This window comes from Mastigoproctus giganteus, chromosome 10, assembly GCF_048544385.1.
Source record: "Mastigoproctus giganteus isolate SK-2022 chromosome 10, ASM4854438v1, whole genome shotgun sequence".
NCBI classification, from domain to species: domain Eukaryota; kingdom Metazoa; phylum Arthropoda; class Arachnida; order Uropygi; family Thelyphonidae; genus Mastigoproctus; species Mastigoproctus giganteus.
The window spans coordinates 226,633,050-226,649,139 of NC_143584.1; the positions used below are offsets into that span (position 1 = coordinate 226,633,050).

The 16,090-nt window shown below is 39.3% G+C and overlaps 1 protein-coding gene across 1 annotated transcript in view; it reads right to left on the reverse strand.

Moving 5' to 3' along the window:
* The window catches only part of LOC150080000 (uncharacterized), a 136,418-nt gene extending 120,726 nt beyond the window's left edge, over positions 1-15,692 (reverse strand). Inside the window, exons 1-2 of the mRNA XM_090383327.1 lie at positions 15,606-15,692; positions 524-682 (exon numbers count right to left, since the gene is read on the reverse strand). Of these exons, the coding sequence (XP_090239453.1) occupies positions 524-682; positions 15,606-15,692 (246 nt within the window). The remainder of the gene's footprint in view (positions 1-523; positions 683-15,605) is intronic.
* Between the last annotated feature and the right edge of the window lie 398 nt (positions 15,693-16,090).

The window sequence follows — 16,090 nt, forward strand, 5'->3', positions numbered from 1 at the left end:
CTGATGGAGATGCAGTTATCTTTGTATGGGTTGTTGCTTGCTGGGTAGTGGACATCCCCCATTTGGGCTCCAGGGTGGGCGGGGAGTCTAGGTACTGAACTAATTAAAAAAAAAAAAAAAAACTATGAATACTAATACTCTAAATTCATCTCCTTCTGGGACCCCCCAACAAAGGTCTCTACCAGAAAAATATATAAATGACCCAGAAAATGCTACCTCAGCAAAAAAGACCAAGAACCAAAGATACATCAGCCCCAACACTTCGATACCTGATTGTTCATTCCACTTCAATACCTGATTGTTCATTCCACCAATGAAAAGCCCATAGAAAAAATATTGCTCTTCTTCATCCACACGGGTTTGGAAGGGCTAGCAGGCTCACTCAAATTGGTGAAACGGCTTTGTTCTGGTGATACCCTAGTTGAGATTTTAGGGTGATTACCTGTCCATTAAGTATGCATATTTATATATTCTACTTTGAATCAGAAACAAATGTTCAGGCAGAAGTTAATTCTCAAATTACCTTAAGGTCAGTTTTCAGAATACTCTTACTGCAGTAATTACACTGTACCTTCCTTACAGGGCACCAGTTCTTAATATGGTTAGCTACCTTTTTTGATTGCAACTCAGCTTTACAACAGGGACATTTGACTTTCTTCAGACAACAAGTGGTCTTGTGCACCTGAAAAAAAAAAAAAAAAAATTGTCACTGAATTTGGTAATAAAGTTAAATATTATATGAAACTTTGTAGAGAATTCCAATTCTTAAAAGCGTGAAACAAAAAAAAAAAAAAAAAAACTTTCCTTAAAATTATTATAATTCAGTACTAAAGAACAAGCAAAATTTGCAGCTATAATAAAATATTTACTTTTTCACAGTGCACAACTGAACAACATGATCTGTGCACAAAAGATGCCAGTTTTCCTATTGCACTTTACACAAACAATTGTAAAAGGAAAATTGTAAAAGGTTTGATTTGATTCATATGCAATTCATGAAAAAGTGATGCTCTTTTTTGATGGAATACTCGTTTATATATGGCACTGAAGTAAGAGATACGTATGTAGTTCAGCTAGGCAATAATAAAGATTTATCTACTAGAATTGCAACCTATGCCACATAGACAAATTACACATATTACACAACTACTTCAGGATTTGCCAAATTAGCACTACTGGTCACAAACATGCTGAGTGATTAGTAGCTGGATCGTTTAGATTAGCAACAGGACAACTCAGACATAAGATATATTTGTTCAATAACAGAATTGTGTATGCAAATGTGGTCTATGGTCTACAAGAACAAAATAAATCTCAAGATCTTAACACCTCCAACAAATAAATTAATTCTGCATAAAAAGACCATATGAAAATCTTCCTCATTAATAGAATTAAAATCTGACCTTACTCATTATGACTGTCCATCATAAACCCTCCATTTCATATAAAATATAAAGAACCTGTCTACAATACTGCAACAGATTAGAGAAATAAGACAATTTACAGAAGTGAAATCTTTCTTGGTAAGAGTACCTTTTTGTGCCCCTAACTAATACTGTTGCTCTTCTCTGCACCCATTCCTAGAGATACAGGTCTTATTTAAAATGAGGCATCCAGACCAGTATGCAGTACCCAAGATATAGCCTGAACATTTCTTTATACACAGGGGATAATCACTTCCTTGTCATTGTTGGAAAAATTTCTGTTTGAAAGAATTCCTTATTGAGAGAATCCATGGGTTGTTCTAGCAGTGTCTATACTGCTCAGAGAACTTAACGTCAGACTGTACAATTAATTTTAAATTTATTTCATTCTCACCAACTTGAGTGTGGTGAATAGATATCCAAAATGGCAAATATATACCCAGAATATGTACCCAAACAGTATATATTCTGGGATTATTGCCCATATGCAGTACATTACACATGCTAAACCTCAAATGCCACCTCTCAGCTCATATGTTTAGATAATCTAGGTCTTTTTTGCAATACCATACATGTGACTTCTCTCGATAACCATCTTCCGAACCTTTATTTTTCAGTAAACTTAGACATTACACTTGACATGCTTCCATCAACAACATAATAAATATTGAAAATGATAAGTCCAGCACTGAACTTAGAGACTCCACTAATAATATTAGTCCTAGAAGAGTAGTGGCTACTGATTACCACTCTGTCTTTAGCTTCTACATTTTCTATTCCACTCACTGCACCCACCCTATAACATGGTCACCTGTATGTAGCGAGGGAAACCTGAGTGATGCTGCTGGTCCACCAGATTACCATCATTGGGATCTAACACCCATTACCTAAAAAAAAAAAAAATCTAGATTCCAAGCTATGACCATAGGAATCTAGATTGTTTGCTGTGTGCAGTAACCCCTCGACATGGGTACCTGTACGTGGTGAGAGGACCTCCCAGCGACATTGTTGATATTCCAGATTAGCAGCACTAGAACACAATGCCCACAGCCTAGGTTCTCAGCTAACAAAGCCATATCATGAGAAATTTTTTGCCAAAGGATTAAACAAAAAAAAAAAAAAAAACAGCAAAAACTTCTTTACTTATGTAAACTTTAGAAAGCAAGGGAAATCAGATCAGTCCGCCTGATATCGATGGTTCAAGTGTTGATAATCCTGCTGAGATAGCTGACAAACTGAATGAGTATTTTGCAACTATATTCACACGTGAAGAATGTCAGTAGGGAAGTAGAGGCCAGAAGTTTATCTAGCTCTAGCAGAGAGGTAAATGATTTTGAAATAACTGAGAGCAAAGTGGAGGAGAAACTGTTGAAGTTAAACATAAGAAAGGCACCTGGGATAGTGGGACCTATCCAGTTATATTGAAAGAGGCAGCAAAGGAAGTAAGCAAACCAGCCATAATTATGAAAGCTTCATTGGACTTGGGGAGGTACACATGGACTTGAGATGTGCAAATGTGTGCTCACTTCACAAAGGGGGAATTAAAATAATGGAATCACTGGTTAAAGAAGCACTGCAGGATTATCTAGACAAGACTGCAATTTTAGATCAGACACAGAATGGGTTTGTTAAGGGGAAGTCTTGTCTAACAACTTTGATTGGATACTATGATGTGGTTACAAAGGAACTGGATGCAAAAAATATAATAATGATATCATATACTTGGATTTTAGGAAAGCTTTTGAAACTGTTGCACATGGAAGACTACTGTAAAAATTGGAGCAGTACGGCATTGCTGCTATAGATAAAGGGATGGTTGAGTGGAAGAAGAAGACAGAGTGGTAATCAATGGACACTGCTCTTCGTAGACTAATGTTATTAGTAGAGTCGCCCAGGGTTCGGTATTGAGCCCATTGTTGTTTTCTGTATTTATCAGTGATATTAATGAAGGTATATCAGGATTAATAACCAAGTTTGCAGACAGTATGAAGGTTGGCAGGGTTGCTAGTCACACTAATGACAGTGCACTACTGCAACAGAATCTAGAAAAGTTGAACAGATGGGCTGAGAGGTGGCAACTGAAGTTTAACATACAAATGCAAAGTACTGCATATGGGAAGCAGTAACCCAAGAGTAACGTGCCAACTGTGTAGTAATACACTCAAGGTAGTGGAGAATGAAAAGGACCTGGGGGTAATTTTTCAGTCAGATATGAAGTTTTCTGAGCAGAGCGGATAGGCTGCAAGAGTAGCACATGGTGTCTTGTCAATGATATACAAAATTTTGCTAGCAGTGATAAGGAGGTGATTATCTCCTTGTATAAGGCAATGGTCAGGTCACACCTTGAGTACTGCATACAAGTCTGGAGGCCTCATTTTAGGAAGACTGTAGAGCTGCTGGAAGTATAGGGAAGGGCAATGAGATTGGTGAATGGAACAAAGGGTTGCTCCTACGAAGAAAGGCAGTTCTGCAAACTTAAGCCTTCTTCTGGAGACTAAGCCTGCAATGAGATCTGATTGAGGTGTATAAGGCATTGAGTAGTTTGAGGAGCCACAATGCTGATGGGATTCTTCCTTTTGCTCATATTACTCACCTGAGAGGACAAAAATTCAAATTAAGGAAAGATAATTGATGTGTGGAAATTTTCTTTCAGCCAGCAGATGGTTGACAGTGGCAAAAAAACTTCCGTCTGTCATAGTAGAGGTCAAGATCTTAAATAAGTTCAAAGTAGAACTAGACAAGCATTTGGAGTGAATGGATGGGTGAAATGGGAAGGTTTTTTTATTACTATTTTTTTTATTTGGCAATATATATTATTATTATTTATATATTATATTTGGTAACATAATATATAAGCTTGCTTTCTTGCATCATATTCCTTTACTAATGCTAATGAATCCAGTGTGTGTTTGCCTGACCCACGGAATCTTAGAAACGGGATCCTGGTTGTTGAGGGCCCAGCTTCTACACCACTCTGACCCCTGTTTCGACAAGGCAGGTGGTCCTGGATGGCTTGGCCAGAATCAATCAGCTAGTAGGTTTTTGCAAGGGTCAACCATGTAGATGCCATGCCTCTACTCTCATGGTCCGAGGGACCGGATTCACGCTGGCAGAGGTGCAGGTATAGTGTCTGGGTAGCTCTGGCATTCCACTTCCGAGCACGTTTATTACTTGCCAGGTAGTAGGTGTCCCATTTTGGCTCCGTGGTAGGTGGGGAGCCCAGACACTGCTAGAGTGCTATTACTCTAACCAAACTGCTAGAGTGCTTATTACTCTACAGACTCATTATGGTAATAACCATTTGGAATCTCTTAAACAATTTGGGTTTAAATTTGGTTGCAGCACAACAGATGCCATCAACTGCCTCATCTAGACAGGAAACCCTCACAGACAACAAATATATCCTCACTATAACAATCAACTTTTGTGGAGCATTTGATAATCTATGGCAAATTTCTATCTTTAGAAGAATCAGGCATGCGAACTGCCAGGAAATTTCGCTGCTATTGCCTTTTCAACCAACTAAAGAACTGCTAATTATCAGTCACCACTACCTATAGACAAATAACCAGACCTGTAGACAGAGGATGCCTGCAAGGGTCAGTATTGGGACCATTTTTATAGACTATCATCCTTGACAATTTCTTAAATTTGAACCTGGGCAGAGTGGAGTGTGTTGCTTTTGTCAATGACATAATTCTAACTATCCCAACTTAGACTAGAGCACTATTAGAAGACTATGCTAACAATACCATACAACAGTTGAAAGCCTGGACCAATAATCATCACAGGAGAATCTCTCCCAACAAGGTTATGGTCATCCTACTAAAACAGAATTTAAATGGGCTACCAGTCATTCAAATTGGGCTCTCTCCTCCATTGGGCTTTTGACCCAAATTAAATATCTGAGCATTATTATAAATAGTAAACTGACATTCCTCCCACATCTCTGGCATTTATCAGACAAAATACACAAGTACACCGCTCTTATTCATGCACTGTTTGGACCCTCCGCAGCAGGACCTTGGTCATGATCTACAAGGCAGTTTTCCTGCCCATTGTTACACATGGTAATGGGGCCTGGTGTCATCGAGTCACCCTTGCATGTAATACTGCCAAGGTTCATCAATCCAGAGAACGCACCACATACACAGCACATCTCATGCTTGTTGCACTGTGAGTATCCCAACTCTCCAGGTGCTGCCTGGCACCTTCCCCTGGACCTGGAGGTCATTCACTGAAGGCTGCATTACTAGTGGAAAAAGGCCATTCCCACTACCCTACTTCATTTCATGGATAACATTAACAATCAGCATTAGTAGTAGTAGTAGTGGCACTTGATGCAAGAAAGCAAGTGTAGGAGCTTATGCAGCATCAGCCAAAAAAAAAAAAAAAAAAAAAAAAATATCACACCATACCCTCCAAATGCCTGTCCAGTTCCTCCTTAAATTTATTTAACCTATCAAGATGGAAGTTTGTTCCAGCAATTAACCACCCGCTGGCTAAAGGCAAATTTCCGCACATCTATTCAACATCTATCCTTTCTTAATTTGAACTTATGTCCCCGTAGGTTCGTAATCTGAACAAGTGGGAGGATCCCATCAGAATTCAGCGTGCTCAACCCATTCAAGGCCTTATAGACCTCAATCAGATCACCGCGCAGGTGCCTAGTCTCCAGCCACTGCAATTTGCAGAACTTAAGCCTCTCTTAGTAAGAGGATCCCTTCATTCCCCTCACCAATCGTGTTGCTCTTCTCTGTACACGCTCAAGCAAATCTACATCCTTCCTAAAATGAGGCCTCCAGACCTGTACGCAGTACTCAAGGCGTGGCCTGACCATTGCCTTATACAGAGGGACAATCACCTCCTTTTCCCTGCTAGCAAAATTCCTATATATCATTGACAAAACCCCATGACCTGCCCTAGCAGCCTGTCTGCATTGCTCAGAAAACTTCATATCTGACTGCACAATTATTCCCAGGTCTTTTTCATTTTCTACCACCTTAAGTGTAGTACCACACAGTTGGTACGTTTCTCTGGGGTTACTTCTACCCATATGCAGTACTTTGCATTTGTCAAGGTTAAACTTCAGTTGCCACTTCTTAGCCCATCCGCCCAAATTATCTAGATCCTGTTGCAGTAGCACACTGCCATGACTGTCATTAACAACCCTGCCAACCTTCGTGTCATCTGCAAACTTCGATATTAAGCCTGATATACCTTCATCAATATCATTGATAAATATACAAAACAACAGTGGACCCAACACCGAACCCTGTGGGACTCCACTAATAACATTAGTCCACGTAGAGCAGCACCCATTGATTACCACCCTCTGTCTTCTCCCACTTAACCATCCTTTTATCCATTGTAGCAACTTACCCTTAATACCATTCTGCTCCAATTTAATAGTAAAGGCATATGATAGCATTAGCATTAGTAGAGGCATTTGATGCAAGAAAGCAAGCTTATGCAGCATCAGCCAAAAAAATTAAAGTAAAATAAATAAATAAAAAATAACCACTTCCACTTCACTCTGTTCGTTCGAAATACCTGTCCAGCCGAGCCTTAAACTTATTTAGGCTATCAACTTCCACGACAAGGGATGGAAGTCTGTTCCACCTACCAACCACCCGCTGGCTAAAGGCAAATTTCCGCACATCTATCCTACATCTGTCTTTCCTCAATTTGAATTTATGCCCTCTCAGGTGATTATTCTGAACAAGAGGAAGAATCCCATCAGCATTGAGCATGCTCAAACCATTCAAGGCTTTGTACACCTCTATCAGATCACCTCGCTGGTGTCTAGTCTCCAGACACTGTAATTCGCAAAATCTAAGCCTTTCTTCGTAAGAGTACCCCTTTGTTCCATTCACTAATCTTGTTGCCCTTCTCTGTACTCGTTCCAGCAGCTCTACATCCTTCTTGCAATGAGGTCTCCAGGCCTGTATGCAGTACTCTAGGTGTGGCCTGACCATTGCCTTATACAAGGGAATAATCACCTCCTTATCCCTGCTAGAAAAATTCCTATATATCATTGACAATACACCATGAGCTACTCTTGCAGCCCGTCTGCACTGCTCAGAGAACTTCATATCCGCCTGCACAACCACCCCCAGGTCCCTTTCATTCTCTACCACTGTCAGTGTAGTACCACAGAGTTGATACGTTGCTCTGGGGTTGCTGTTTCCCATATGTAGTACTTTACATTTGTCAATGTTAAACTTCATTTGCCACCTCTCAGCCCATCTGCTCAACCTTTCCAGATCCTGTTGCAGCAGCATAGTGTCAGTAGTGTCCTTGACAACCCTGCCAACCTTCGTATCGTCTGCAAACTTGGACATTAAGCTTGATATACCATCATCAATATCATTTATAAATACAGAAAACAATAAAGGACCCAATACTGAACCCTGAGGGACTCCACTAATAACATTAGTCCACGATGAGCAGTGTCCATTGATTACCACTCTCTGTCTTCTCCCCCTCAACCACCCCTTTATCCATAGCAGCAATTTGCCTCCAATGCCACACTGCTCCAATTTGTGCAGCAGTCTTCCATGTGCAACAGTATCAAAAGCCTTTCTAAGATCCAAGTATATAATATCAAAGTTATTCCCTGCATCCAGTTCTTTTGTGACTGCATCATAGTATCCAATCAAATTGGTCAGGCAAGACTTCCCCTTAAGCCGACCGGGCTAGCCGAGTGGGTAAAGTACCTGCCCGGCAACCCAAAGGTCGCGGGTTCGATTACCGCCTCGGGCTTGGATCAAAGTACTGCAAAAACCTTGGGAGGTGCAATATGGCCACAGAAGCCGATGCGCCAACAACTACCAAATCAAAAAAAAAAAAAAAAAAAAACTTCCCCTTAACAAAACCATGCTGTGTCTGAGCTATAACTGAAGTCTTGTCTAGATGATCCTGCAGTGCTTCTTTAACCAGTGCCTCCATTAATTTTCCGGGAACAGAAGTTAAACTCACAGGTCTATAATTACTTGTGTCAGCCTTTGATCCTCCTTTGTGAATTGGGGTCACATTTGCACATTTCCAGTCCATGGGTACCTCCCCTGAGTCCAAGGAAGCTCTCATAATTATGGCTAAGGGTTTGCTTACTTCCATTGCTGCCTCCTTTAATATAACTGGATAGATTCCATCCACCCCAGGTGCCTTTCTTGTGTTTATCTTCAACAATTTCTCCTCCACTTTACTCTCAGTTATTACAAGATTCTCTAGCTTACTGCCAGAGTTGAATACACCTCTGGCATTCCCCTCGCTGAATAACTCCTCATGTGTGAATGTCGATGCAAAATATTCATTTAGTTTGTTAGCTACCTGAGCAGGATCATCAACAGTTGACCCATCGATATCAAGTGGACCAATCTGATTCATCCCCTTCCTTCTAGAGTTTACATAAGTAAAGAACTCTTTGCTGTTTTTCTTCGCATCCTTTGCCAAGGATTTCTCGTAATCTGCCTTTGCCTGCCTAACCTCCTTTGTAACTTGGTTACAGATCAACTTGTATCTATCATAGGCTTCTGTGTCACGTGTTAATTTGTATGTATCCCATGCATTTTTCTTCTCTGCCATATGCCTCATTAGTTCATCTGACATCCATTTAGGCCTAAACTTTGAACAATATTTCTTAGTTGGTATGTAAAGCCTAGTAGCTTCCAAGATAAGTTCTTTGAATGCTTCCCATTTTGAATTTGCTGTTGGTAACATCATCAGTTGATCCCACTGTACAGAATTTAAATACTGTCTCAGTCCATTGTAGTCACCTTTACGAAAGCAATACCCCTTCCCTTTACCCCTAATGGTAGTTACCTCTTTCAGTAAATTCCACTTCAAACACTGTGATCACTGCCACCTAGTGGTTCATTTATCTGCAGATTCTTAATGCATGAAGAATCACTACTGATAATCAAATCAAGAGTATTACTCCCTCTAGTTGCCTCCCGAACATGCTGATGTAGAAAACAATCATCCAATAAATCCACAAAAGCCTTGCTAGTGTGTGAGTGACCAGCCCCCAAATTCCAGTCAATATCTGGGAAATTAAAATCCCCCATAATAAGACTCTCTGATTTACTGGCCCACTCTATTTCTCTGTACAGTTTCTTATTATACTCATCAGAGTCATTAGGCCTATAGCACACTCCTACTCTCAATTTCGATCTCCCAATGCTTATGTCACACCAAACTGACTCGACACTGCACTGTCCAGCGATGTCGACTGGCTTCACTTCCTTGGATTTTATGTGTTTCGTAACTAATAGCATAACCCCTCCTCCCTTCCTATCCTGTCTATCCTTTCTGTAGACATTGTACTCCCCAAATTCCAGTTCTGCATTCCTTATATCTGTGTGACACCACGTCTCTGAAATCCCAACAATATCTGCCTTTGATGTTTTGAGCAATACCTCAAATTCATCAAATTTATTTACTAGACTCCTAGCATTGGTGTACACGCAAGTATACATGCACCTGCTCTTCCTCTTAGCCACCCTAACACAACCCATGTGTTTACTTGTACCCCAATGATTCCCAGCAGTCTCTGAAATATCCTGCATCTTATTTTCCAGGCTGCTGCTCATTCCAATAGAAGCAGTGCAAGAATCACTTTCTCCTCTGCCAGTGGCACCTGTTAATCTATTAGTCCTTGTATCCCCCCAATCTAGCAGTTTTCCGACCCTCCTAACACTGCCTCGATAGCATCAGCAAACATTCTTGCACCCTTTCTATTTAAGTGTATCCCATCCCTGTAGAATTGGATACAAGAAAGCAAGCTTATATAGCATTAGCCAAAAAAAAAACAACCTCATTTCACCCATCCACTTACTCCAAATGTTTTTCTAGTTCTGCCTTGAATATATTTAAGCTATCAACTGCTACAATGACAGATGGAAGTTTTTTCCAGCAATCAACCACCCGCAGACTAAAGGCAAACTTCCACACATGTCCTACAACTGTCTTTCCTCAATTTGAATTTATGCCCTCTCAGGTGATTATTCCAAGCAAGAGGAAGAATCCCATCAGCATTGGGCATGCTCAAACCATTCAAGACCTTATACACCTCAATCAGATCACCTCGCAGGTGCCTAGTCTCCAGACACTGTAATTTTCAAACCTTAAGCCTTTTTTAATAAGAGCAAACCTTTGTTCCAGTCACTAATCTTGTTGCCCTTCTCTGTACTCATTCCAACAGCTCTACATCCTTCTTAAAATGAGGCCTCCAGACAGTACTCAAGGTGTGGCCTGACCATTGCCTTATACAAGGGAATAATCCCCTCATTATCCCTGCAACAAAAATTTCTGTATATCATTTACAAGACACCATGACCTACTCTTGCAGACCATCTGCACTGCTCAGAAAACTTCATATCTGCCTGCACAATTACCCCCCAGGTCCTATTCATTCTCTACCACTATCAGTGCAGTACCACACAGTTGATACATTACTCTGGGGTTACTGCTGCCCATATGCAGTACTTTACATTTGTCAACTTTAAACATCATATGCCACCACTCAGCCCATCTGCTCAACCTTTCCAGATCCTGTTGCAGCAGCATAGTGTCAGTAGTGTCCTTGACAACCCTGCCAACCTTCGTATCGTCTGCAAACTTGGACATTAAGCTTGATATACCATCATCAATATCATTTATAAATACAGAAAACAACAATGGACCCAACAGTGAACCCTGGGGGACTCCACTAATAACATTAGTCCACGAAGAGCAGTGACCATTGATTACCACTTTCTGTCTTCTCCCACTAAAGCATCCCTTTATCCATTGCAACAATTTGCCTCCAATGCCATACTGCTCCAATTTGTGCAGCAGTCTTCAATGTGCAACAGTATCAAAAGCCTTTCTAAGATCCAAATATATGATATCAAAATTATTCTTTGTATCCAGTTCCTTTGTAAACACATCATAGTATCCAATCAAATTGGTCAAACAAGAGTTCCCCTTAACAAACCCATGCTGTGTCCAAGCTATATCTGAAATCTTGTGTAAATGATCCTGCCTTGCTTCTTTTTACCAGTGCCTCCATTAATTTCCCCGGAACAGAAGTTAAACTAACAGGTCTTTAATTACTTGTGTCACCATTTGATCCTCCTTTGTGAATTGGGGTCACATTTGCAGATCTCCAGTCCATGGGTACCTCCCCTGAGTCCAAGGAAGCTCTCATAATTATGGCTATGGGTTTGCTTACTCCTTTGCTGCCTCCTTTAATATAACTGGATACATCCCATCCACCCCAGGTGCCTTTCTTATATTTATCCTCAACAATTTCTCCTACACTTTGCTCTCAGTTATTACAAAATCATCTAGCTCACTGCCAGAGTTTAATTCACCTTTGGCATTCCCCTCCCTGAATAACCTGAAACAAGTGAATGACCTGACACAAATGAATGATCTGAAACAAGGCAACAAGCACCTGAGACAGCACCTTACACAGTTATGACAGATCCATTGATTTGCCCTCCCAAAGGAGCTACTAGCAGAAGATTCCTGCCACTAGTGAGATTAAATATCCAAGACCTCCATCCTGGTATTTTCCGGGACTTTTTTGTTACTTTTCTCTTAACAAGACATGGTTCCCTCAAGTTAAAACCCGCTAGCCTTCGTCTACAGCTGTCCCCCAATAACATGACTTAAAAGCTCTCTTAATCTCCACCATCAATGTACTACCACAAAACAATGAGCACCTGTTCATCACTGAATAAAATTATAATGCCTTCTCAGCTTTTGCACAGGGCATCTTTGTCCAATCATAGGTGCTTTGGGAACTCACCAATATAGCCCCTCAGAATACTCCTGGAAACTAACCTTAACTTATGGTTACATCCCCAGGACCATACAAGCATACTCTTCTCTCACCAGAGCTTCTCTATTCTACCCTGTTCCCACAGTTACTAGAAGTGCACGATTGGATCCACCATCATGTACCCCTCTACTAGAACCTGAGCCTCACCCTAACAACTAAACTAAATTACTCTACTAAGAATGATGGCTAATAACATGAATAACATCTATACTACATCATTATTCCATGTCCTAATCAAGATCATCAATGGAACCAATGATAAAGGAATCATCCTTATGTGGATCTACACATACCTATCAGACTACTGATAGGTATGTAGTATGTATAGACACTACTGGACTGGACAACCAAAGTACCTGGTGATCAGATATGGGCTTGCTGGCACCTCCTTAAGGTTCAGGAAATGCAAACCCTTCAGGGTACGATTTGCCTGCATATATTTTTGTGGGACGGCCACTGCTAAGATCCTTCACTGGAGGCCAAATGGCTACTTCATAGGGCACCCTGTTTGCATATGATTTATACTTTAGTTACCCCTTCAGCCCATTTTACTTTTCACATGACCTCTGGTTACTCTGATCGAACTGATATTCGGGTGACATTCAAGTCGAGTGGATCCAATTTCAGTGAAGACCGGACGGTCTGTGACAGCCAAATTCTCTGCTTGCAACTTCACGATGGTGGGACTGTTCGTCATCCTGAGTATAACTTCCATGCACAAGCACACTGTGGATAACCACCCAGGTGTGAACCAACGTAAGCAGGGGTCGAGGTGCGGCACCCACACGGAGGAATGCTGCCCCTCTATGTTACCAGGCAATACTAGGTGGTAGATGACCCTCATCAACCAGTGTAATACCACCACTTTGCTTATTGGAGGCTTGAAGTGGTGGAACCCATGTTTAGTCTCCAGAGCTAAGTTCTGGTTAACCCTTCCCCATCTCTTCCATCATGCAATATGACTGATGACTTTTGAGGTTATGATGAACATCGTGGCAAGATCCTTACATTTCGAGGGTACAGCTCTAAAATGGTGTTCAAGGGTACAGCTCACAAAAGTTGACCTCAGAAAAACAATAACAAAATCAAGTTTCATCTCAATCTAACTTGATTTTGGACAGTTAAACAAACTAAGAATAAATAAGTATCGTCTTGTAACTGTTTTCTTTTCCAATTAATAGTTCACTCTTTTACAACCTAATGATTCTATTGTACCCTCAGATAAAGCTGCCCCATTAGCATATTACTTTTCCTCTAAGTTTTGCATTGATGATCTTGGTAAATTACCTCTCACCATGCCAACTACATTCCATTCAATGCCTCCCATAATATTCTGACAGAAGGAAATAAAAATAATTCTACACAATCTTGATGTTTAAGATGTCTCCAGGTACCAATGGCATTTCTCCATTTGTTTTCAAAATCTGTGCTCCTATTTTGTGCCTTTTACCTGTCTTATTTCACTACTGTTTTTCTTTCTGATTGAAATTTGTCCATATCCAAACCAGTTCCTCAAATGGGTGGCAAATCTCGCCCATCCAGTTATCATCCCAAAACACTTATCTCTACTCTTTCCAAAGTAATGGAGAAATCCATCAGCTGTCACTGTTTATTCTAACTTGAAACATTCCATCTGATCATTGATTAATAATCCAAATTCCACTGTGATATACCAGATTATTATTATTATTAGCAAATGATACAAGAACAAGCTAAAAAAAAAACTGCTCATATAACCTCTAATAGTGTGTCTAATTCTTCTTTGAATTTATTCAAACTACCCTCTTCTAAACACCAGATGGAAGTTTGTTCCAATACTCAACTATCCATTGGCTGAAGGAAAATTTCCACATACCTATAAAAGTTCCTTGTGTTCTTGAGGAGATTCGAACCTGGGCCTTCAAGGACAGATGATATAAAAAAATTGAGTTAAAGTCAGTTAGTTGCTGCTGATATTTCAAAGGCTTTTGATCCAAGGCATAAAAGGTCTTCTAAACAAGCTTCCATCTTATGGTTTGACTTCTACTTTGTGCAACCGGTTAGCTAATTTTCTCTCTGTCCACTCACTGCGAGTAATGATAGTAATGTCCTTTTCCACTGACTAGAGATCCTAATCACAGCTTTGTCAATGATAGTATGCTACATTCCTTCTTCCAGTTTGAGAAACCTTGCTAAATACAAATGGCTTTAACTTCTCAAATAGCTGTCACTAATTCTTAAGTATCAAACTTAAGAGACAGATTGGAAGTCTGATTACTCCGACTTCCAATCTGTCTCTCTTACCATAATCACATTATAAATACTGCTTTTCTGCACCAAGAAAAGCAGTAACAAGAAAAGTAATGACAACTGAAAAAAAGAAAACTAGGTTTTCTTTTTTTCACTTGTCATTACTTTTCTTCTAAACAGTTATTTATTTGTACAAATCTAATCTATTCTATTCTGGAATATTATTCCCATATTTCAGTTGGTACCCCAAATAACTCTCTCAAGCTCCTAGACTATTCAAAGGAGGGCAATCAGGTTGTCTAATTACACAACTATTATAAATTCTCTTTACTGACTGCCACACGAAAGTTCCTTTTCTGTAGATATTTCCATGAACACTGTTCTTCTCATCTGACATCTGTAATTCCACCATCTCTTTCAAAAGCAGACCAAAACACATGCCTCAAATCATCAACTTCCATTCTGTCCAACTCTGAACTTATGGAACCTCTAGTCCTTTTCTTCATTTATCCCTTCTACTCCTATTCATTAGAACAACTTTTCTTCCCATATACCAGATTACTATACTATATATTTCCTGAAAACTACAACATACAGAAATCCAAGTCTGATGGCGAAGTACTGAAGGTTACAGTATCACAAAAGGATTATCACAATACGATTATCATAAAAAAAAATCAAAATAATGTCTTCAAAATTATTCAGAAGACTAATGTAATCCTTATGTTTCAGATTTCATAATCTTGATCTAATTATCTTTAAAAACAGTTAAGATATATTTTATTTACAGTTTCTAAATAAATCTGTTGGAATAAAACTGGCATTCACAGTCATTAATGAGAGTTAATTTAACTATTCAACTTGACAGACCTCTTATAAATACCACATCCTTTTTATTTGCAAGAACTAATAAATCAAATTTTATTATTATTATTTTTTTTAATCAAGATGTTAGACTTCTAAAATTTACTGCTATAGACATATTTTAAAGGATACTTGCAAAATTATATCCCAAAAAGACCCAAATTTATCTGCCATTTTTCTTTGTAAAATAAGAGGTTTTCACATGGCTTCAAAAATTACAATACGTAAAAAAAAATTGTAAATTCCTTACATCTTACCTGAATTTCATTACTGGAGAACTTGTCTCCACAGTATAAGCAAATGTTTAGAGAACATTCTAATAATTGATGAATCTCCAAACTCATCTGGGGAACATCAATCTGACAGTATGGACAGCTAATAATTGCAGATGCAGGGGATCTACCATGGTGCAGGCGATTCTAAACAAAAAGCTTAGAATTCAATAAATAAATTAAAACAAAACTGAGAGGAAATTAAAAAGAAGAACTGTAAAACAGAGCTTTCAAAAATAACATGCAAGAAACAGCTTTCTAAACAGTCTTTAATTTAAGATTCATGACCTAGAAAGAATATATAAAAACTAAAGTACAACTTGTAAAATAGTGATAACAGATCCATCATTAATGCATTCTTAAGAAATATAAAATAAGGTGAATTACGTGATATATATATATATATATTTGAGTAGAATTAAGAAGACCATTTTTTTCCAAGGAAGAAATACTTATCATGTGTATGTAAG